The sequence below is a fragment of the Papaver somniferum genome, chromosome 7 (assembly GCF_003573695.1).
Source record: "Papaver somniferum cultivar HN1 chromosome 7, ASM357369v1, whole genome shotgun sequence".
In the NCBI taxonomy this organism is placed as follows: Eukaryota; Viridiplantae; Streptophyta; class Magnoliopsida; order Ranunculales; family Papaveraceae; genus Papaver; species Papaver somniferum.
In genome coordinates this window covers 13,833,852-13,857,537 of record NC_039364.1, presented here as the reverse complement: position 1 = coordinate 13,857,537, position 23,686 = coordinate 13,833,852, and the positions used below count along the sequence as shown (strand labels likewise).

At 35.0% G+C, this 23,686-nt stretch overlaps 1 protein-coding gene across 1 annotated transcript; it reads left to right on the top strand.

The window, feature by feature from the left end:
* Positions 1-18,191: 18,191 nt before the first annotated feature.
* On the top strand, positions 18,192-22,740 carry LOC113292637. The gene is made up of 10 exons (XM_026541521.1): positions 18,192-18,518; positions 18,610-18,645; positions 18,986-19,036; positions 19,125-19,250; positions 19,535-20,239; positions 20,334-20,566; positions 20,654-20,890; positions 21,331-21,432; positions 21,542-21,634; positions 22,047-22,740. Exons 3-10 carry the CDS (start codon positions 18,988-18,990, stop codon positions 22,548-22,550), a joined length of 2,049 nt encoding a protein of 682 aa, XP_026397306.1. The 5' UTR covers positions 18,192-18,518; positions 18,610-18,645; positions 18,986-18,987; the 3' UTR covers positions 22,551-22,740.
* Positions 22,741-23,686: the final 946 nt, after the last annotated feature.

The window sequence follows — 23,686 nt, the reverse complement described above, 5'->3', positions numbered from 1 at the left end:
AGGGTTTTACTGATTTAGCCCTGAACTAAAAACCACCATCAACACCTACATACCTCAGCGGTCTTCTGAGAAGTTTGAGCTTATTTTCTAATCGATTTGGTCTTCGTTGAAGTTTGTTGACATGTCTCAATTGATGTTTGTACTTGTAACACATTGATAATTCATGACCCTTTTGAGAACAGAATGAGCACGTCAATCTTGGATAATACTGAGGTACCTGAAATGTGCACGCAGCTAGATACATAGTGGATCCTGAAACATTACAAACAGAGTTTCCAAAGAATGGGTCAATTGATCCTTCCAACTTGATTGGGTTCTCTTCACAAAAACCATCAAGATTGATATTTGTATTGATACAATTATCAGAATCAATGTTTTCACATAGAAGAGCGACACTTGATTTCCTATCTTCACCAAAATCATAAATCTCAGACATCTCATCAAGTGTCGCAGCAACACCTTTATTCCCAGTGTATTTTGTATTGTATACGATTTGAGCACTCGTTTGCAAAATGATCAAATCCTTTACACTTAAAGCACTGAGGCATATCCTCGTCATCAGCCTCGTCAGCATCCTTGTTTTAGGAGGAATGCGATTGTGAGGTTTATCAGATGACCTAGGTTTGTCTCTTGAAAACCGTTTACTTCTCTTCAATAGAATATCCCTAAACTGTCTTGTGATCATAGAGACTGATTTCTCAACATCTTCATCCGATGAATCAGCCTCAGAAAGATCATTCTCAGAGACATAAACACTTTTACTTTTATCAAGTAATTTAGTTTTCTTTTGTGCTTTGAAGGCAACATCCTTTCCGAGTTTAGATGTATGCTCATGATCAAAGATATTTAGCTTTCCAACCAACATATTTCCGGAGATATTATCAAGGTTATTTCCCTCAATGATGGAATGCTTCTTAGACTCGTATCTAGATGGAAGTGATCTGAGAATCTTCATCACAATGTACTTTTCAGGAATAGTCTTACTCAATGCAAAAGATGCATTAACAATTTCAGACACTCTGTGATTAAACTCATCAAATGTATTCATCTTCCATACGAAGGTTTTCCCAATCGGAATTAAGGTTTTGAAGCCTAACTTCCTTTTCGCTGGAGTTACCTTCGAATACGGTTTCTAAGATATCCCACGCATCTTTAGACTTAGTGCAATTTGACACATGGTGCTGAAGATTTGAGGTAATGACATGTTTGATTTTGCTTTGCAACAAGAATCTCGGCAGGACTGTATTCACCAATATTCTTGGAAACGTTTACATATTCAACTTCCACGACGGGAGCATTATAGCCATTTACTACATATACCCATGATTGAAAATCACGTGCTTGAAGAAAAGATTGCATAGCAATTTTTCACCATAAGTAATTAGAGCCATCGAAGACTGGTGGTACGTTAATAGAGATAACACCTCTGTCCATAGAGTTAGATCGCTACAAACACAGACTTCTAAGGTCTTAAACGTGTTTGCATGCTATGATACCAATTGAAAAAACGGGGATACAACAACCACACCCAATATTTCGCTTAGCAATCTATATATATGGTCTAACTCCAATATACTTTCCAGAGAATCAACTAGACAGTCAGACTCAATCTAGATACAGTAAAAACTCCATATATTGATACTCCATATAACTCTATATATTAATAAAAAAATTGGTCCCAATTTGTAAAATCATATAGAGAATAACCTCCATATATTGATAACCTCTATATCTTTTTTTATAATAAGGGACTCCCAAATCGCCACATTTCGCTGCCAAAATTACTCTTGATTTTGGTGAGGTCATGTCATCAGTAAGTATCCATGTCATCGCTATTTAATTGGCTACCAATATAAAACGCAATCAAGCAGGAAACCCAAAGATCACTTAAGGTTTCAGTTTAAGACATAATGATCAAATTCAACTACTTAGCCCCAACAGTCACTAAAAAAAGCATACCCTTAGACCGGACAGTAACTAAAAAAACAAATTGTCACCTAACATAAAAGACATGTCTTTTGGATTGAGATCGTTACCAAAAACATAGCTTTCCGTACAACGCTTTGCGAACCAACAGAACTTTTCAGTGGTATATATTGATTACGCCGATTACAATTTACATAATACGCAAATCCCTCTTGGATTTTTTTTTTCTTTTTTTTTTTGTTTGCAATGTTCTCCAAAAGAGCCAAATATTTTGATAGCTTTTCAACTGAAATTGTAGTTTCTTAGGGTTTCAGGATGTGAGAATCTTGCAGCAGAACGTCTCTTTGGACGAAAATAGGTAATAATACCTTCAAGTTAAGTCTTCCTTAGATGAGATTCTTTATCTTTCTTTTTGAGTAGGCGTAACTTTGGAAATACATTTTTGTTTTTCTCTCAGTTTAACATTCCCCTCTATCTTTATAGTTGCAGAACCCATTGAGTACTTATTAAAAAAAACGTGATTAAGGAGGTAGACGTAGAGTGTAAAAAATTGTTCCATTTGGTGCTTAAAGTTGGGAATTTTGAGTTACGATGACAAGAGATGGAAACGTATTCATGGTAAGATGCATTCTATCACATTTGACAACTATTTATATCAAGTGATTCAAGGACTAAATAATTCTTCGAAACCAGATTGAGAATTCTTAGAATCGCGAAGAAATTGTGCATAGATATACCACCCCAACTTACATCTTTAAACCTGTCTTATTTGTTGTTGCATCGATATAGAAGTATTAAGCTTGTCTTATATTTGAAAAGCGCAGACATGAAAAGAGGAAGAGCGAATAAAAGTAAAAGCAACAGAAACTATCTGTAAATCCTATGTTAGTGAAATTCAGAAAATGAAGAAGTGGACTCTTTATTCGAAGTACCCACTGAAAGGAAAAACCTATAAGATAATTAGAGCTCCATAATCCACCAATCTAAAGTGGATTTGCGGCCTTTTCGTCCATTTTTCTTTTAATTATCTCGCTCCAATGGTATCTAGATAATTCCTGCTGAAATTAAATTTCCAATTCTCCTACTTACCAGGACCTCTGATACCTGTAGGCTATAGGTTCAAGAAATGGAGCTGATAACAGTGCGCAAAGGCGGAACTTAATATGAACATCATAAACTATATAGGAAGGCTTTTTTTTATCAATTAATATCAATTTTTCTTTTAAGTAGATTTTTTACTTTCTTTTTAACTTGATTTTGGATGAGATGTCGTAAACTGCGCGGAAACTCTAGGCAAACGAAGGATTAGAGAATAATATTGAGGCAGTATCTTTCTTTGTTAAATTAGGTTTGTGGAAACCTCTTTCAGTTACAATTGAGAAGGCAAGAACTCTTTGAAAATGAAAATAAGTTTCAATCTATGAATAATGTTTTTGAGTTGTCTTCTCCATCATGTGGCTCCTGTTAAGCATTATCACATCACCGTAACACATGTGCAAATGGTTGGATATGAAGTAGGCAAAGACGTTGTCATAATAGTGGATAGTAAAGAAATAATGATGCACAAGGACGTTATAGGCTTAATTAGGTAGAAGTGGTATGATTTTATCACCACGGAGATTGAAATCTTATAACATTGATTTCTTCCGTCTTTTGGAATTTATCAGGTCAAGCATATTATAAAATGGCCAAAAAGGAACATTGCGTGTTTGCCTACAAAGAAGAGATTGAAGTTCCGGTAATGGGTGTTACATCTTGGCCAGCATTTGTTGAAACAAGAACCATGATGTTTCTGAAGTTGGTGTAAAGCTCATTGTTGTTGCTTCTGCTACTACGAAGACGATTAATACTCCATGACATGTATTTTCTTGGAAAAATAAAAAATAAAAATCATCTTATTCAATTAAACGCATACAAACACTACCTCACACGTATTTTTCTTGGAGAAAATGAGTTATTTAATAAATGGATTTTTGGTCTTGGTGTGGTTTGATCTCATGACCTATGGGTCTAACGATACTCACTCATTTTTGAGTGAATGAAATGCTTTAGTCCCACATTGTGGAAAACTAAAGAGGTGCTCTACTAGTTAAAACATCTTCAGATACATATTTTTTTTACCCGAAATTCATCGAATTGGATTTTCTTAACCATTTAAAACAAAAATAAATGATGGGTTTTCTTAGTTTTTTCTTTCTAGGATGATTATCATCTTTATCATGATCTTTGAATGAGAAAGAGCAGGAGAAGAAAATAGTTTGGGGTTTTATCTATGATCATCATCCTCATCATGATGAAATTATGCTCATCATCTTCATCATAATTTATGAATGAGAAGAAAAGGATAAGAAAAGATAATAGATTTAGTTTTTTTTTATGATCTTCATCATGATTTGTCAATGAAAAGAGAAGGAAAACAAGAAGATTATACATTTAGGATTTTTTTTTATGAATAGTAAAATTTAGATAAGGGTATAATAAACATTAGGAATATGATGTGATAAGGGATAACTTCATTTGCTATTTCATGACCCTATAAAGGCCGAAATTTCCCACCCCTTTTACATCCACAATAATACGATTCCTTATTAAACGTGAAACTCATGCCATATCTAAACATGCTATGTTAAACACTCCAACAATAAAATGTTATGATAATCTCCCCGCACAGGTTACAAAATGTATCCATAGGATAGGAATGATACCGTGGAATATCCCATAAACAATTTTTTTATTTTTATTTTTGGTATCAAAAGACACAATCCATAAAGAGATATTGTTAGATATAAAGACCTTAAAAGATGTCGTGCATGCTTCTTCTGAAAGTGCGTTAAATTATGTTTAATAGAGAGTTATTTTTTTACGGAATTGATACACATTTCACGGGTTTTATCGCAAGAGAGAAAGGAAGGGGGTCCTTTGTGACCCGGCGGTTTAGCAGGGATGTGAATCATTTCCGATTTTGTTATCTAGTAACTCGGTATAATGAATATTGTTCTTATCGGGAAAAAAGAAGAGAGAACAATGTTATAGGAAACCTGACTTAGATGTTTTAATCTGACCTTCATTTCTGAAGGTTTTTATAAATATAAAAAATAAAACCTTGACATAAAATTCATTTACAACCATTGGGATGTTCTTTAATAATCTCATTCTGATTAACGTAATTAGAAACTTCAACCAAATAATTATGAAATAAAAAATTTAGGAGTTGTAAGAGAAAGTCTAGATAAGATTTATACACGACCTTCGAGTGTTCATGTCATCACTGTGAATATCCAGGATATTTCAAAATGAAGATGGAATAATGTGGAATTCAGGTTTAAGATTCTATGACACCTAAACACGCGACTTTATTAAGTTTACTCTATAAGACTTCTCATAAAATCGTTGTTGCCTAATTAACCCATCAAGATCTATTGTACATGTAATTTTCTGTATAATAGTTCTGGAGTTCTTTGCTCGGCGTTGGAGAAGTGAAAACTACTACCACACCCATTTTTCAGATTTTTTTACACTAAGAAATCCACGTCCAGAAAAGTTCAGGTGTGCACCCGTTTTATGAGGAAAAATTTCTCACAAACCCATATTTCTTAAAATTAGTTGTTCAATTCTTGTTATTCCTTCGCTTCTATTTTTTTTTTTGATTTCCTTCTTCCTTTATTTTCTCTTTTATGTGACTACCTTTGTTTACCGAGAGAAAGAAGAGAAATCAGTTGAGGATGATATGTTGATGCCGTTAATTGAGAGGATTCGAAGTGATTTTAGGTCTTTGTGGAATAACCTGAACAAAAATAATGGGTTAGCTTCGTGAACAAAACTAACGGTATAACCCGATTTAAGCAAATTTTGAGAAACAAAGAATAGAAAGATGGGAATAGAAGGAGGATGTCGAGTTGTTGCTTCTGCTGTGATCTGTATTTACTGTTAGGGTTTCAATTTGTCTGCAATCGAAGAACGGGAATTTGAAATTGAATTAATGGGTTAGCTTCTGAATTGGAATCGAGAAAGTAAATGAATTTGAGATGGATTTTGTGGATGAAAAGGAAAACTGAAACTAATATTTGGTTTGGCTTTTACAGACATGAACCGGTTTAAGCCAATTTTCGTAGGAATTGCTGAGCCTAGAAATGAATCGGGCAAGCTCAAACGTGCTTGTAATACACAAAAGTGTATTCGTGATGGTTGGGATCATAATGATCCTGATGATGTTGGCAAAGATACTTACCATCATACATTCTTTGAGATGCTTGGTAATTAGTATTTTGGAGATTACTTCAAAGATGAAGCTATTGAAATATTGAATGGGCATGGGAGATGCTCACTGAGGTTTGTTGAGTAGAGTTTTCTGGGTTTCAACTTTTTCCATCTTATCATACTTGTTAGAATTAGAATTTTGTTGAGATGTATCATGTATTGACACAATCTATGTTGAGAATTGACAATTGTGGTTGTTTGTCTTGCAATAATTATAAAGAGTTATTTTTTAAAAGGATCGGATGTTTTTTGCCATATTAGGATCTGGGTCGTAAAACATGTCGTTGATGTATTTGGGTCCAAGACTGACGGAAGACTACTTTGACCGTTTTAAGCAACAATTATGACTTATGAGTCGTTTTAAACAACCCCTCGTACCACAATTTCTCATCGGAACTACATATTTTTCATCAGCGTTTCATCAGCTCTCTCTGGGTCATCTTTTATATATCTGCACCTAAGTATTAAATCTGCTATTGAGCGGATCTTGTAATCTTTGTCTGTAAAGGTTAAATTTTGAGATTGATTTCTTCTATTATCACTATGTTTCCTCATGGTAATTTATCAAATTAGGTTTTCAGGGTAATTCATCAACAATGAAATGATAAAATTAAATGGATTTCTTACCCGCTTACTTCTGTTCTCATAAGACTAGCTTTTCATAATTCATTCATGTTGGATTAACTTCAACATAGAAGTCACTAACAAGCTGGTTAGCACAAGATTAGGAAATTGATGTAATCCTAAGGGAATTAGAAGTCATCTAGTTCTAAGAAAAGGAAAGACATGTAATAAGGTAATATGACTAGGAAAAGGAATTCATAGTTCTATATATATATGATCACCAAAGTTGTGGTTCATCATGTGAGCAAGATTAGAGCTTGTGTTTAGTTTTGAGAGATTTTCTAAACATCAATAAAGAGAGTTGTTTTTATATAAGCTAAGTTTCATCTTGCAGTTGCCATTAATTGGTATCAGAGCTTGTTTCTGAGCCATGGAAAACGAAACCACCATTTTGGGTGTAAAATAGTTCACGCCACCATCAATACAAGTTCCAATGCTCAACGCCACAAACTACACAGCATGGTCCACGAGAATGAAGGTACTGATGAAAATCTACAAAGTTTGGGAAACAATTGAGGCACGTAATCTCGGAGTTGATCGAGTTAAAGAAGCCCGTCTGCAAACCTTAATGTCTGAATTTGAAAGAATGAAGATTAAAGACACTGATACTATTGATAGATTTGCAGGAAAGCTATCAGAGATAGCCTCAACAGCTGCGTCACTTGGACAATCCATTGATGAAGATAAACTGGTAAAGAAGTTTCTCAATAATTTACCAAGATCCAAGTATATTCATATCATAGCTTCTCTCGAACAAGTCTTAGATTTAAAGAAGACTAGATATGAAGATATAATTGGAAGATTGAAAGCATATGAAGAGAGAATCCTTGATGAAGAAAACAATAGAGAAACTCAAGGAAAACTCTTGTACACAAACTCTTACCAACAAAAATCTACGACAAGAGGAAGAGGTCGTGGAAGAGGTGGTAGAGTAAACAGAGGCCGAGGAAGGGGAGGAAGGTTTAACTCACAAGATAGAACAACAAGTCAGAATGATCAAAACCAAGGGAAAGAAAATAAGGATAGATCAAACATTATTTGTTACAGATATGATAAACCAGGACACTTCTCCTCTGTATGCCCTGAAAGAATACAAAAGATGGAAGAAACAAACAAGAATGAAACAAGGGAAGCAGATACAACTCTTTTCATGCACGAAGTTGTATTCTTAAACGAAGGGAAACTAATACCAAAGAACTACGAATCAAAGGATGGAGAAGAAGGAGTCTGGTATTTAGATAATGGAGCCAACAATCACATGACTGGTAAGAGACACTACTTTTCTGAACTCAATGAGAAAATAAAAGGACAGGTGATGTTTGAGGATGGATCTTCTGTAGAAATTGAAGGGAAAGGATCAATTCTATTTCAGAGAAAGACCGGAGAACAGAAGCTTGTCACAAACATCTACTTCATCCCAAACTTACAAAGCAACATTCTAAGTTTAGGACAAGCTACAAAAGTTGGATGTGATGTTAGAATACGACAAGATTATCTAACAGTTCATGACCCAAGTGGAAGACTTTTAGTTAGAGTCTCACGCTCACAGAATAGACTCTACAAGATAAGTCTCATGATTGGAAGGTCATTGTGTCTGAATATGAGACTGGAAGATCAGACATGGAAGTGGCACGCAAGGTTAGGACACATAAGTTTCAGAACCTTAAAAACTATGTCTCAGAACAAGATGGTTCGAGGGCTACCACAGATAAACGATGAATCAAGGATCTGTGAATCATGTTTAGTTGGGAAACAAACGCGTCATGGTTTTCCAAAAGCAACAACATTCAGAGCCTCAAATCTATTAGAGCTTCTTCATGGTGATTTATGTGGTCCTATTACACCACAACAAAACAGAGTGGTGGAGAGGAGAAACAGGACTCTAATGGAGATGACAAGAAGTTCATTAAAGGCTATGCAGGTACCTAATTATCTATGGGGAGAAGCTGTACGACGCTCCACATACCTAATAAACAGGATACCTACGAAATCTCTGAAAGACATGACTCCATATGAAAGTTTGCGAAAGAGAAAACCAAACATAGATCATTTAATAGTGTTTGGTTGCAAAGCATACACAAAAGTTGATTCTGCAACTCTTAAGAAACTGGATGATCGATCTCAGACTCTTGTGAATCTAGGAATTGAGCCTGGATCCAAAGCTTACAGATTATTCAATCCAACAACGAAAAGAGTAATAGTGAGTCGAGATGTGGTATTCGATGAAAAAGCAAACTGGAACTGGAAAAAAACTAATGATGGACCCAGGAATGTTTCACATGAGATGGGGTCAAGTAATTGATGAAGGCAAAGGACCCATAATCATCAATACCAATGGAAACAATGATGTTAATCAAGAAGAAGAAGAGAATAATGAAAACACTGAGAACAACGAAGAAGAAGAAGAATAAGAAGAGGAGATCGATGAAATAACTCAACCCATTCCACTGTGAAAATCAACAAGACATATACAAAAGCCACAGTATCTGGAGGATTATGTTCTTCAAGCTGCAGAAGAATGTGAGATTATGCTACTTTTTGTTAATGGTGAACCAAGGAATTTTCAGGAAGCAAAGGTCTCGACTAAATGGACACAAGCATGTAGAGAAGAAATTATTTCAATCAAAAGAAACAAGACTTGGTTTCTAGTTGATAAGCCAGAAGGGATTCAGATTAAACAAGAAGCTTATGCAAGGAGAATTCTGAAAGAAGCAGGACTTGAAACTTTTAATCCAACTAAGATACCAATGGAGTTTGGACTTAAAGTTTCAAAGGCACAAGAAGAAGCAGAGATTGATTCAACGAGTTATAGAAGAAATGTTGGATGCCTAAGATACTTGTTACACACAAGACCAGATTTGGCTTTCTCTGTGGGAGTAGCAAGCCGTTATATGCAGAGTCCACGCAAGTCTCATGGTGATGTAATAAAGCAGACATTGAGATATCTAAGAGGAACAATCAGATGTGGATTGAAGTATGGTCGAGGAGGATCAAAATGAATTGTTGGGTATAGTGACAGTAGTCATAATATTGACCAAGATGATGGAAAAGGTACAATTGGTCATATATTTTATCTAGGAGAAGCACCTATTACATGGTGTTCACAGAAGCAAGACACTGTAGCCCTCTCATCCTGTGAAGCTGAGTTTATGGCTGCAACAAAAGCAGCTAAACAATCAATATGGCTTCAAGAACTGTTGGGTGAAATCAAAGGAAGAGAACCTGAAAAAGTTCTCATCAAGATTGATAATAAGTCTGCAATTGCACTCACTAAAAATCCAGTGTTTCATGGGAAGACGAAACACATTCACAAAAGGTATCATTTCATACGAGAATGCATCGAGAAGGAGGTCATTAACGTAGAACACATACCTGGAACTGAGCAGAAAGCAGATATATTGACAAAGGCATTAGCTCGGATCAAGTTTGAAGAAATGAGACAACTGATTGGAGTACAAGATATGTCACGGGTAAGGTTGAAGCTTAACGGGGAGAATATTGGATTAGCTTCAACATAGAAGTCACTAACAATCTGGTTAGCACAAGATTAGGAAATTGATGTAATCCTAAGGGAATTAGAAGTCATCTAGTTCTAAGGAAAGGAAAGACATGTAATAAGGTAATAGGACTAGGAAAAGGAATTCATAGTTCTATATATATATGATCACCAAAGTTGTGGTTGATCATATGAGCAAGATTAGAGCTTGTGTTTAGTTTTGAGAGATTTTCTAAACATCAATAAAGAGAGTTGTCTTTATATAAGCTAAGTTTCATCTTGCAGTTGCCATTAATTCAGACCTCGAAATGAATGTCTTATAAAATTTCCTTTCACGCTTTCATGGGTTTGATTAATTTCTTTGATAACTGAGGTCTTTCTTGAATTTTTGCACACAGGAAACTCTGAACCTAAATGGAAGGTACTTCATTAGTAGGTTAGGGTTATCAATCGAGGCCATATGAATGGATTTCACGGGTTTCATGGGATTGCTTCTAATGATGTTTATTGTCATTTCCGATTCTTTTCATGGTATTCCATTAACAACTTTCGTATCACTACAAAAAAACTGACCAAAGGCTACTAAATTTTTGCAACAGCAGAGAAAATTTAGTTGCTTAACAGTTTATGCCACTAGGGAAGGCAACTGGGGGTGTGTATTGATTTAAGCCACTAAACGGTAAGCAACTACAGTTTCTAAAACCCATTAGAAATAAGTATGCGCCAACTAAACGAATGCACTAGTATCTTGAGACATTCAACCACTTGGAAAAAAACAACGGCGGCATATTAGTTACCTAACCCTCTATTCAGCCACTAAAGTAGCACAACTACCAGTAAACCTAGCTGATTAAACCTTTGGGAATTAACCATGCCAACTACAGTAGGCATATACATTGAGCTACCTTTGGGAACCAATATCTTAGTATCTTCACTTAAGGGGACTAATTCATTTAATGAGGGAGTGATCTATTCAAGTGAATGTGATACATAATTCAATGAAATTGAATTATGTATAATTATATAATTTTCGGGCCGAATCCTTAGTGCGATGTAAGAAGACTCGAGTTGGCTAGTTAAAGTAGTAGGCTTGTGCACATGAATTCTGATTGAAAACTCTATTGTCATTCGTCTAGTCTAAAGGCAATTTTTTGCATGATGGAGGTTACATAATTATATTTAAGTTTTTGCTGCCAAATAAATTTTATTCAAGGGTTAAGAATGGTTAAGCTGGAGCATCAAGTACTTAACTGGCTATTTTGGCTATTAAGAAATGATCTGAAAAGGGGTTGTTTATGGCTAATAGTGGAGCTCTGAGATGGAACACTGACTGCAAATGCTATTATTTCTTTTTAAAATTGAAAAGTTATATTGAAAGAAAAGGCCAAGCCAAATACAAGGTTACATCATAAACAAAATCCAGTCTCAACAGACAAGAACTGGGACAAGGAATGAGACTGCAAAATAAAAACAAGTTCTGCAGGTGAAAGCACTACGCTGCCGACCAACAAAGATTTGATATACATTAAAACCCCACTCTAAGAATGTGATCATAGCGACTGCATACCAAATACATGTAAACTGCAGCAGTTTGCAGTGGGCGAACATGCCTACATCAATCTGGAAATCGCTGCACAAATAGAAAACTCATTGTAGATGTTCAGAATCGTTATGCAGACACCAAGACCAGTATCACCTAGACTACAGATCACCAACAGATAGAGACTACAGCAGTTTACAACGCATGAAGTGACTGCATAACCAAGCAACCACTGCAGGATTGAAGACATTTCCAGTAGTGCAATTCTAAACCTACTTCATTGCCAAGAGAAAAACAATGACTAAAAGACATGAATGAGCCACTGTAATATAGCTGCACATACCAAAAATATAGTTAAAAAGTTCCATACAACCAAAACAAGACGGAAAAAGGTTGAATTCCTCGGAAACAAAAATAAAAACTTGACTACTGTATACACGTGAACAACGCGCATAAACTTTACCTTCCCCAAATGCAGACTATTAGAATCCCATATCGCCTAGTTCAAAGTCATCGTCTTCGTCAGTGGTGCAAACTGCGTCACTATGCAGGCACCATCTCATTTATAATCCTCATCCCCAATCACAGTACCAGTAGACGTATAGTCCTCCTCTTCACCCTCCCCATGGTATATCCAATGGGCATATCCTTGCAGAAACCCTTTCCACATTATATGTCCCTCCACTACACTTGGTTTAAGTAAGTTTTTGTTATTGCACATTATACACGGACACCTTATGTCCTCCCCTGGTTCTAAGTCGCGACATGAAAATTTGAAGAACTTTTTGACACCCGCTTGATAGTCGGGATGATTTCTTGGCAGTTCCAACCAACTTTTGTCGATAGTTTCATCTTCTAGGAAATCCATACTGAACGCCAGGGTAATCTCTTTAAATCCAACTAATCTGGGCAGCAGCTTACAAATACACTTTAGGAGGACCCCTGGAAAACAATAAAGTGAGATTAGTAAAAAAAGTGCTTGTAAGAAATTCAAATTCAAATTCTCAATCAAGTCATTCCACTTCCCATACATATATAATTTTATTCATCGACATAGACGATGGAAGAGGCTAAGACTAACTATAGCAAGTATTTATATTCTACCATATATCCTTTTACTACTCTTTGCATCCTTATCAAACAAGAAATATATTTGAAACTCAAGTACCAACAATAATAGAGGTGATATTACAAACATGTTATATGCATAAATACATTCTCCAGTGGTGCACAATAAGCCTTAATTCAAACAAAACCCAATATTACTAACCATACAAACTGACTACCTAACACGATTCGATTTGATAAACACAAAGTCGACATACAATGCAGGTATCACATGCTTTATTATCACATAAATTAAAGTTTAATCATTCAAATTCTACAAAAAAATAAAATAATAATATTAATAAAAACATACCTGCTCAGTTTCCTCCTCTGCTTTTTGATGTTTGTTCTCAAGTCTCAACACTCAGCAAAATAGTGAATTGGGGCAAATGAAATCCTAAAAAAAGAAAGGAAAACAGTGGAGGGAAAACAAGGCGGAGATTTAGATGCAAATTCTTGAAAATCCATAGTGACACTTAGGTTATCTCTTTAACCTAAGACAAACAAATAATAAAACATTGATAAGAAATCTGGTCGAAAGCAATAATCTGGTTAAACACAAAAGGAACACGACTTATCTGAACCCCATTGCAGGTGAGTACATTAAAATTTTAAGCATAAGGAACAAGAATTCATCTAAACAGTCACCTAGCTAGTTCAGCAATGTAGGGATTAAAAATGGTCTTCACCAATACAAATCGAAAAACAGATCATAACCAACATAAAAATGCACAGATCAAAATATGCACCAGATAACTTGTAACAACCAAACTCTACAAAACTAGATGACCACGGGAATACTCTCTTATGTACATTAAAAAGCAAAATTATAAGACATGTCCACCAACAGCAAAAAGAACTACACAAGCACCAAAACCATTTGCAATTACTTGAGTCTACGTAGCACAACCAACAGTAATTTCATTAGTAACATTAAGTTCATTGAACCAAAATCCTGCTAGATATGCTAAACTCTTATAATGCCATGATGACAAGATTTAAAGTTAATAATTTATTACTTGGTTATGCAACCAACCAATCCAAGTCCACTTTTCTTCTTTACATAAACAATTCCAAACATAATAATAAAATCAGAAGCTCCAACACAAAATTCATCTAGCCATTTTGTCAAACACCTGTCTAGCATCAGCAATTGCACCACCCTTTCAGTACATGTGAATAATTGAATTTTGAAGGAACACATCTAATTGATAACCAATCCATGAACAATTCTCCTATTACGAAATCTAACATAAAATTGTTTTTCGGTCCAAATAGACATGATTAAAAGATTTAATCAAATAATTGCAAACCGTAAATCGTTTATTTAGAAATAAATCGAACTAGTACATCCTTTAATCAGATAAACTAGATGTTTTTAATAGAGAAAATTGAAACCCAATTGAGAATTGAATGTTCTTTTCTTTTTTTCCTTTTTTTTTTTTTTGAATGAAAACGATTATGAGATTGATTTTCTTTTCGCCAACAATAGTTACTTAAACAATTAGATCTAGCATGTTTTCCCAGCCACAATAAAACCAAAAATCCTAACTTACAGAAATTGAATCAACAAAACCAAAACGAATTTCTAAAAAGGTTTGCAGAATCCTAACCTTAGCTATGAAGGCATATCTGAATGAATAACCAGAAAAGGTTTGTTCTTGGGATGGTGAGAGGATGCGATGGATACAGAGAAAAGATTAGAGATTTATGCAGCATTTCTTTAAGAGATTTTCAGATAAATTTTAGGGGATATCGAAAATTGGCGGGTTAATTTCGCGAGATATTTTGAGTGTGATTTTTAGAGATGATTTTGCTGAGATTTTATGCTGAAATTTTCTAGATATCTTTACAAAAATAGATCTAGGGAAGGAAAAAAAAAAGGAAAGTAAGTGGAGATAAAAAGGAATGTAACAAGCTGCTTTCACCAGTGAGATAACAAAGAAAATACAATGTCGGACGAGTGGAATAAAGTTAATAAAATTTTAGCATATGACAGCAGTGAAATTTATTTTCACAATGGACACATATTTTATCAGGTAGTCATGATACTTTGATTATTACTGTAACGTGTATAATAAAAAAATCGGAAATTTCTGGAATTAATCAGGGGATATTATACAATTTTGTCTCTACAAATCACATAAAATTTCTACAAGACTCATTTTCTTGTCCCTATAAATCTCATTTTTTTCTCTGCACAAGTCACAAAGACTCTATAGATTTTCAAAGAATCTCTGGGAGTCACTCAAATTAAAAATTTATGAAAGTCCATAGAAATCTCATTTGACTACCTACCCCCACCAATTAATATTTATGGGTGGTTGAGTCAAAAATGAGATATCTATTAATCCAAGGTCACTGGTGAGATATCACGGAGTTATAAGAATAGCCTTGACTAAGAAATCTCTCAGATGACTTTTGAAGTTCCTCGGTGAATTCAAGTTTTGAGTGTTTGTACTAAAATCAGATTAACTATCCTCATAAAATCAGGTTATTTAATTATCATTTATTTGTTGAACAAGGTATATTACCTGGACCAATACCTAAATGATCATCAATTACAACGTAATCCAACATTTGATATTGGTATTGATCGAAAAACATAGTCGAAACTTAAAATCTCACTAACGACTTTTGAAGTTCCTCGGTGACTTTAATTTTCGAACTTTTGTACCAAATTCGGATTAACTATCCTCATATAGTCGGGTTATTAAATTATTACTTATTTGTTGCACAAGGTGTATATCTTGGACCAAGATCACCTAAATGACCATCTATCGCAGTGTAGTCCAATATTTGATATTGGTATTGATCGGAAAACATGTTCGAAACTTAAAATCTCAAAGACGACTTTTGAAGTTTCCCGGTGACTTCAATTTTCGAACGTTTGTACCAAAATTGGATTAACTATCCTCATATAATGAGGTTATTTAATTATTGCTTATTTGTTGCACAAGGTGTATCTCCTGGGCCAAGATCACCTAAATGATCATGTATCGCAATGTAGTCCAACATTTGATATTGGTATTGATCGAAAAACACAGTCGAAACTTAAAATATCACAGACGACTTTTGAAGTTACCTGGTGACTTTAATTTCAGAGCACTTGCACCAAAATATAATTAACTATATAACCGGGTTATTAATTTGCTGTATAATTGTATCGCGTTGACTAAAATCACTTAAATAAACATCAGTTGCAACATAATCCAACGTTTTCGAACCTAATCCCAAGTGAACATATTTTATTGAGTTCTCAATTTACAAAAGGATCCAAGAAATAGCATTTTATTTTATCGAGAGTTATTGTTCTTGATCAAAAAAATGGATGGTCGATGTTCAAACTTTGTTATTTCCACATTACATTGAATTGGATGTACTAATCAAAGTTAATGGCGGATGATAGATATCATGAACCCCACCAATGGTTCGACGAATAGAAGCAAATTCAAAAACCTCTTATCTTACTCTCTCTGACAGTGTAATAACGTTTTCCTTTATTTTTTTTCCCTGTCTAAACTCACCAAACTTAACAAAATTGAGACCGATAAGAAAGTCAATAAATATGGATTCACTGTATGTATTAGACCACCAAAATGTACACACATGTGTCACCTTGAGTGGGTTGAACCAATGTTGACTATCACTATTGAAATCCGGGTGGAAATGAGTGAGGTCGGCCAACGTTTTATATGTCTGATGGATAATCAGAGAAGCCAAATATAATTCAGATATTTACCTCACTCCATAATTTATATAAATATTTACCTGACTCCATAATTTATTCGATCTCATACGATACGCTTATAGATTTAGCTAACGCGCAACATAATTTATATAAATATTTACCTGGATCAAGATCACCTAAATGATCATCTATTGCAATAGAGTCCAACATTTGATATTGGTAATGATTGAAAAACATGGTCGAAAATTAAATATTACAGACGACTTTTGAAGTACCTCGGTCACTTCAATTTTTGAATGTTTGTACCAAAATCAGATTAATTATCCTCAATTTACAAACAAATCCAAGAAGCAGCATTTTATTTTATTGAGAGTTATTGTTCTTTATCATGAACCCTACTAATGGTTGGACGAATAGAAGCAATTTCAAGAACCTCTTATCTTACTCTCTCTGACAGTGTAATAACGGTTTCGTTTATCTTGCCACCACAACCTAAAACATAACAAAGGTTTTTCTTTGTATATATTAGATCTTGGCGCATGCGCGATGCCTTTATCATAAACAACCTCGAGTACGTTACGTTTTTGAAACGAAAGGGTATGAGTTACTACTTTACATCACGTCTATGCATCATACGGATACTAAAAATAAAATTAATTCAGGATAAAAAACTCAAGTTTCAAACATTGCGGTCTGGGCTAGAGACAGATCAATGAATATGTAAGTGGTAGCCTGATAGGGAAGGGATTGGGGTCCATGATTTTTTTTACATATTTCTTTTTCTATTTAAATTTGTAAATAACGAAAATTACTAACATTTCACTATACCGTTGTACGAGAGCAATACGTGAAAGCGTAATTTGCAATTGCTCCGAACTTTTTATCTGCCTAATTCTCTTTATGTAAAAGAAAAAAAAAATCTAAGAGGACTAATAAAAATAAAAATAAGGCATTGTTGTGTAATCACCGGCTCACGCAGCCAACATATCATAGTCTAAATGAACATACTAAATTAGTATAATACCAAAAAAAAAGATAAAGAGAGAAATGTGGAACTGTATTACAATGTTTTATATTTATTGCCCTCGACCTCAATTAAGTCGATACATAGAAGGTTCAAGACCTTGACTCGTGTCACTCATGGGATTCTAACGAATCCTTAAGGATTAAAAATATCGGTTGTGCTAGACACCATGAAATCACCGCAAGAGAGAAACTCTTGGGATCCACCTGGAGACAATAGGAAGTGGCCTTTAGATTTTATGTGGTACCACATTTTTGTGTTTCACATGGTGATTTCACCATGAAAAAATCACGGTTTGTCTATATTTATAGAAAAAATAAACTCATTTATCTTTATCTTGAGTAGGTGGTCCCTACTTTGACGAGTCAATGCCTGTGGTATTATCCACCAAACTTTCTCTATGTAACAGGCACAACAAATATTTGGGCGTGTCCATCACCGAGATAATTAAGGAAGGAAAAAATTTCGTTACCGAGCAGAGCAGAGAGAAAATTAGGGAAACTAATTAGGGAAGGAAGGAAAAAATTTCAGAGCAGAGATAAGGAAGGAAAAAATTACAGAGCAGAGCAGAGATAAGGAAGGAAAAAATTTCGTGGAATATTTTGGCTGAAAATTAGGGAATCGAGAATTCGTTAGAGAAAAAGGGAAACTTTTCTAGATTTTTGGAAAGAAGATATCGAAGAAAAAAAGTTCAATTTTTTCTCAGTTAACCCTAAATTGTTTTGAGCGGGATGAAACTCAATCTGAAAATTTTTTGGGCGGGATTTTCCCGCTTGATGTGAATCTGTTCGGCTATATAAAGATCCCTAAAATCATGAGGAGTGCAATCCAATCTCAGCTCCATCTTACGAAGGTGTATTTTCTTTTCAATTTTCTCTTCAAACCCTAAGCTTGATTTTTTGTATCAAAACCTAATTGATTTTTTCTGTATTTTTTTTCGACAGGGAACTTATCTAATTTGGGTTGTTGTGTTCTTACTGGTATGTTTCTTTTGAATATTAATCTTGGAAGGAATATCTTCGTGTCTTTTTTCTTCATGTTTTGGGTTAAATTTTTCTTGTTTTGATACTGTCATGAATTGAGTTTTACGCCTCAGTGTTATAACTTGTTCCTTTCATGAATTGAGTTTTGCGAATGGCTGGGTATTAAAAAAATTACTCGTATAATGGATTTCAATATGTATTCTAGTGGTTAAATTGATTTTATCAACATTTTGAGGATTTATCATACGGATCAAATGGTTGTTGAATTGTGTGCTTAAATGTATATATCTGTGGATTTGTTATTCTCAATAATTTTTAGGTGTTATTATTTCATCAGATATGGCTCGAGACCTATTTTTTGGGGATTCCGCCTTGCGTCGAAAATACGGTAAATTAAGAATAAACCTTATGATTTAATGAAGGCATAAACTTCTGTTTGTGTTGTGTGTTGATTAATATGCATGGTTGTTTTCTAGAATCCACTACTAAAAAACAAAAAGAACAGAAGCGAAGAGCTAAAGCTTCCTCAACTGCAATTGCGAATCCCATGTACACACGACAGGGAGGAAATCCAAGAAATGTGCAGCAATCTCAATTTATTGGTAACCAATAACCTTTTTTTGTATCTAAATCTCCTCTCTTAATAACATTTTCAGTTTTGAGCAAGTAAACTGAGTTAGAATTTTACATGCCATTTTCTGTATAATTTTCAATGACAAGTAATAGTACACAGTGTAGTGTTTGCTGATTGATGCCCAATAGAGTGTGCTGGCAATTTTTCAAATGTTTCTTGAATTCTGCCTTATAGAACCAATAACCGATGTTGTGTATTGTTAGGTAATTTTAGCAATTAATATGTATGCCTTACTTAAATGTCATACTGCAGGAGACAAAAACAAGGAGGGACAAGAACACCAATTGAATGACTTTAGCAATCGCTTGCAAGCAGCTCAGTCAATGGTGCACGACGGAAATGGAGTTGGAAGAACAGGTCGGGCGCTGCCAAGCCATGCACCAATCGAGTCACCAGTGGATGGAGGAAGGGGAGGTGGAAGAACACGTCATGTGCTGCCAAGTCGTTCACCAATTGAGTCACCTGTGCTTCAGAGAAGTAGGGCTGGTGGAATATCATGCGCGGTGCATCCAATGGAATCACCTCTGAACAATGATTTTCTGTTAACTCCAAGGATATCCCCTAGAGAACACCGCACAGGAGTACACAGAAATCTGGAGAAGGAATACAATGGTCTACATAGCCCTATGAGAAGTCAAGGTCGTCGTTCTGTACCACCTCCCACAGAGAATGAAATACAACAACGTTCAAATCAATTGCATAATAATCGAACACAAGCATCTCTTCAGCCATCTCGTCGGTCAACACAAAAAGTTATTCAAAGTTCAACATCTCATCAATCACAGCATAATGCTCTTCGAAGTTCATCTTCGCAGCAATCTCGCCGATCACAACAGTGGAACAATCTACATGATTCTCCAGCTGAAAATCATAATTTTTCGCAACCCAACCGATCGCGATCAGCGTCTAATTCTCCTGTAGGAAATAATGAAGAAGTTGGCTATTCACTGCAAGATGGTATATTTATGTGAGAGGCATTTTGTTTTTTAATGTTGTTTTTTTCTGGCTAGCTAATAATTTCCATGTATGCTATCTTTGATTTCTTAAATAGGTCGAACACAACGTACCACAAGAAAGAAAACGACTAATCTTGCGGTTGCCAAGAGGGGGAAGGAGAAAGTAAGCGTGTACGTTTTTAAAGAAAAATTTTGTGGTCACTATAGACATGAGCTTATAAACTCTATTGGGTCGTGGGTAAGGCAAAGGGACAATTGCCCACTAACATATGATAAATTTGATGATATGCCTGAACAGAAGATTGCCCGAGTGATCCAGAATGTCCGGGTATAAATAATTTAATGTTACTTATTTTATTCTTAGTTTAGAATTTTTTTAGTTGCTATCTCTAATAAGTTGTTTTCGGCCATATAGGACCACTTTATTCTCGTTCCTGATGATGAAGTGGCTGTCAAAGTGATCAAAGACGTGATGAGGAATGCTTATAAGGCATACAGGCACAAACTTCGTCTAGCATACATAAAAGCTGGGGGTGATGGGTTCGCTGGATCAGATGGCCACCTGGAGGCTTTGGCACACCCTCCCGAAGATTTCCTCAACAAACGTGATTGGGCTCACATGTGTGAGCACTTCACCACCGATGCGTTCAAGGTATATCTATTTGCTTACTGTTTACATATGATGTTTTTTTAAGTCATGGGAGTGGACAATTAGGTATGATATGTGGAACTGGAAAACACTATACAAGTTATCTTTTCTTTTTTGTCTTAAAATTGCACTTCATTATTGGTTTGAAAACAAGAATGCACTGCCAAGGGCACTCTTATACAGCTGAACTCATTTTTTGCAAACCCTTGCTATCATTTCTTGTTGTATTTTTCGTTTAGAATATAAATTATATGTGGATGTAAAGTAGCTTACATCATATACAAGAGTTTGGTTTTGGTTATGGCAGATTTTCCATAAGGTTATATATATAGATTGAACTTGAAGAGTTGGGGTGGGTGATCTTTTATTAACATTTTGTCTTATATTTGTCTGCAATCTTACACTTAACTTCATATTAACTTACATTTTACCTCATCCGATAGAAAAATTCTGAAAGAGGACGTCTTGCTGCTGCTGCGAAGCAACTCAACGGTATCAACCACAGTAATGGCAACAAAAGTTTCACTAGTATCGAATACGAGTTGGTATATATTATGCCTGCTTCAATTGTTTTATTTAATGATATTGTTTACGAGTCAGATGTGTTTATTACATGATATGTTGTTTTATATGATGATGTTTTCCATTTCAAAGCTGCAAGCCGGAGAGCCTTGTGATCCAGTGACTTTCTTCCGACGAACCCATGATCCTGAAAAGAAAATCAACGCCAAATGCAAAGAAATGAGTGTAAGAAATAATCCTTCATTGATGAAACATGTTTGATATGTATCTATTTATAGATTATTATTTACACAATCATGATTTGCACAGATAGAATTGCAAAATTATGCTACTGTTGTGCTCATTCTGCCAAAAGATTAAGTGAAGAAAAATATGCAGCATTTTTATATCAGAGTTTTGAGTTTCTTATCATCGGTTAAGTGAAAACTGCTCCTGGTAGAATTTTTGTGAATAAGTATGGTTCTTTATTATGGGAATTTTTGTGAATAGTGGCCACATTAAGTACGGTTCTTTATTCTGGAATTCTACTTTGTAGTCAGTATTTCTTTTTTTCCTTCAACCTGCTATTGCCTGCCCAAACTCATTTGATTCTGGTTGCCTACTTTGTGATTAATTTGTGTTTTGAATTAATGTGCAGGAAAAAATGAAGGCCATGAAGGAAGCCGCAGATCGGGGAGAAACTAATGACACTCCAGAAGAGATATTTAACAAAGTTCGTAATGCTGGATGTTCGGGTAAACGTCGTCGCAAGGCTCATCCAACTAACTACAGTTTATACCAGAAAAAAGAAGAAGAAATGGCCGAATTGAAAGTAAGAATGGCATCCTTGGAACAGGAAAACAAAAGGCTTAAGAAAGAAACAGGTCCGAACGCGACAAAGAAGTGGTTGAATGAATATCTTGTTAAAAATGGCATGCCGGCTATGGAATTATCATCTGAAGATGAAGCGGAAGATGATGATGAAGATGCTGATGTGCACGGGAGTCAAATTCATGAACATCGAGATGCCTTTGAAGGTAGTGATATGGAAGCTGAAGAGGAGGATGTAGAGGCCTTTGCAGATGGTCAAGAAGAAGATGACGAGGAGAATCCGGACAGGGAACTCGAAGAGGATGATGAAGAAGAATATGTTGAGGTTTAGATGCATTTATTATTTCTGTTATTTAGAGTCTCTTTTTAGAAAGATCTAGCTTAGATCTTAGAAGAACTTTCTCTTTTTTTTTGGTCTTGTGGTCCTGATATTTCGGGTGGGATTACGATATTCTTGATTTTTTTGTTTGGAAACTTCTTTGTTTTAACGAATGCTATTAAATAAAAAATTATTTTTGGTATATCTCTTTTTTAGTATTTATTGTTAATTATAGAAATTCAATTAATATTTATTTATTAATATTTGGTAATGCATTAAATTTGGGAAGTTATTTACGGATGGACTTTTTTTCCAGGTCTGGGTCCGTAGCGCTGGTCAAGCCCAGATCAGCCCTCTCACCGGTCCATCTGAGATGTTAGTAGCATTACCTATTTAAAATCTAGAGAACTAGTGGCTCTTTAAGTTTAGGAACTCCGAAGTTGGTTTCATGTATGAGTTGGCTGCTGTTGTTGCTGCAATGGTAGTAGCTTTTAGCCATCATGGCTACTAGAGATTATTAGAGATACTTGTAGCCTAAAAGATTGGCTACTAAAACTTAGTTGCATATATATTTTTGCAAATGCATGAAATAATTTATCCGTGACTTATTGAACAACTAGACAAGAACTAGTGTCTTAAACCACAACTAGACAAGAATTAGTGTCTTAAACCATTAGCCATATGAAACGACTACTACAAAAGCCATTGGTTTTATGTTGTTGGCCACTAGATGAATCTCTAAATGCAAAATCTATTAAACAATTAAAAGATAGTTGTTGCCTTAATAATTTCGCTAATAACCCGACGACTACACAAATTAGTGACTTTACCTATTAGGTGACATCTGTTGGCCAACTAGCCAAACTAGTAGCTTTAGACATGGGGACCAACTAACCAGTGCGAACTTGTTGCTTTAAACATAAAACAACACCCTCTTACACCACTTCGCATGGGCAACTAACATTAATTGCATAAATTGTTATGCAACTAAAGATTTGAATAGGCCACTACCATTGGTCAAGTAGCCTTTGGTTGGTTTTTTTGTAGTGTATATAGAGATACTGTATGAGAATTCACTTGCACTTTGGTCGCATTAATGGAAGAAAACGGAAAAGGACGGAAGAATAATTGTTTTGATAATATTTCAG

Excerpts from the sequence above, each read along its gene's own strand:
- LOC113292637 (XM_026541521.1), top strand. The coding sequence starts at position 18,988 with ATGGCTCGAGACCTATTTTTTGGGGATTCCGCCTTGCGTCGAAAATAC. Across the intron at positions 19,037-19,124 it reads CGCCTTGCGTCGAAAATACG|AATCCACTACTAAAAAACAA; the intron begins GTAAATTAAGAA and ends GTTGTTTTCTAG. Across the intron at positions 19,251-19,534 it reads GCAGCAATCTCAATTTATTG|GAGACAAAAACAAGGAGGGA; the intron begins GTAACCAATAAC and ends GTCATACTGCAG.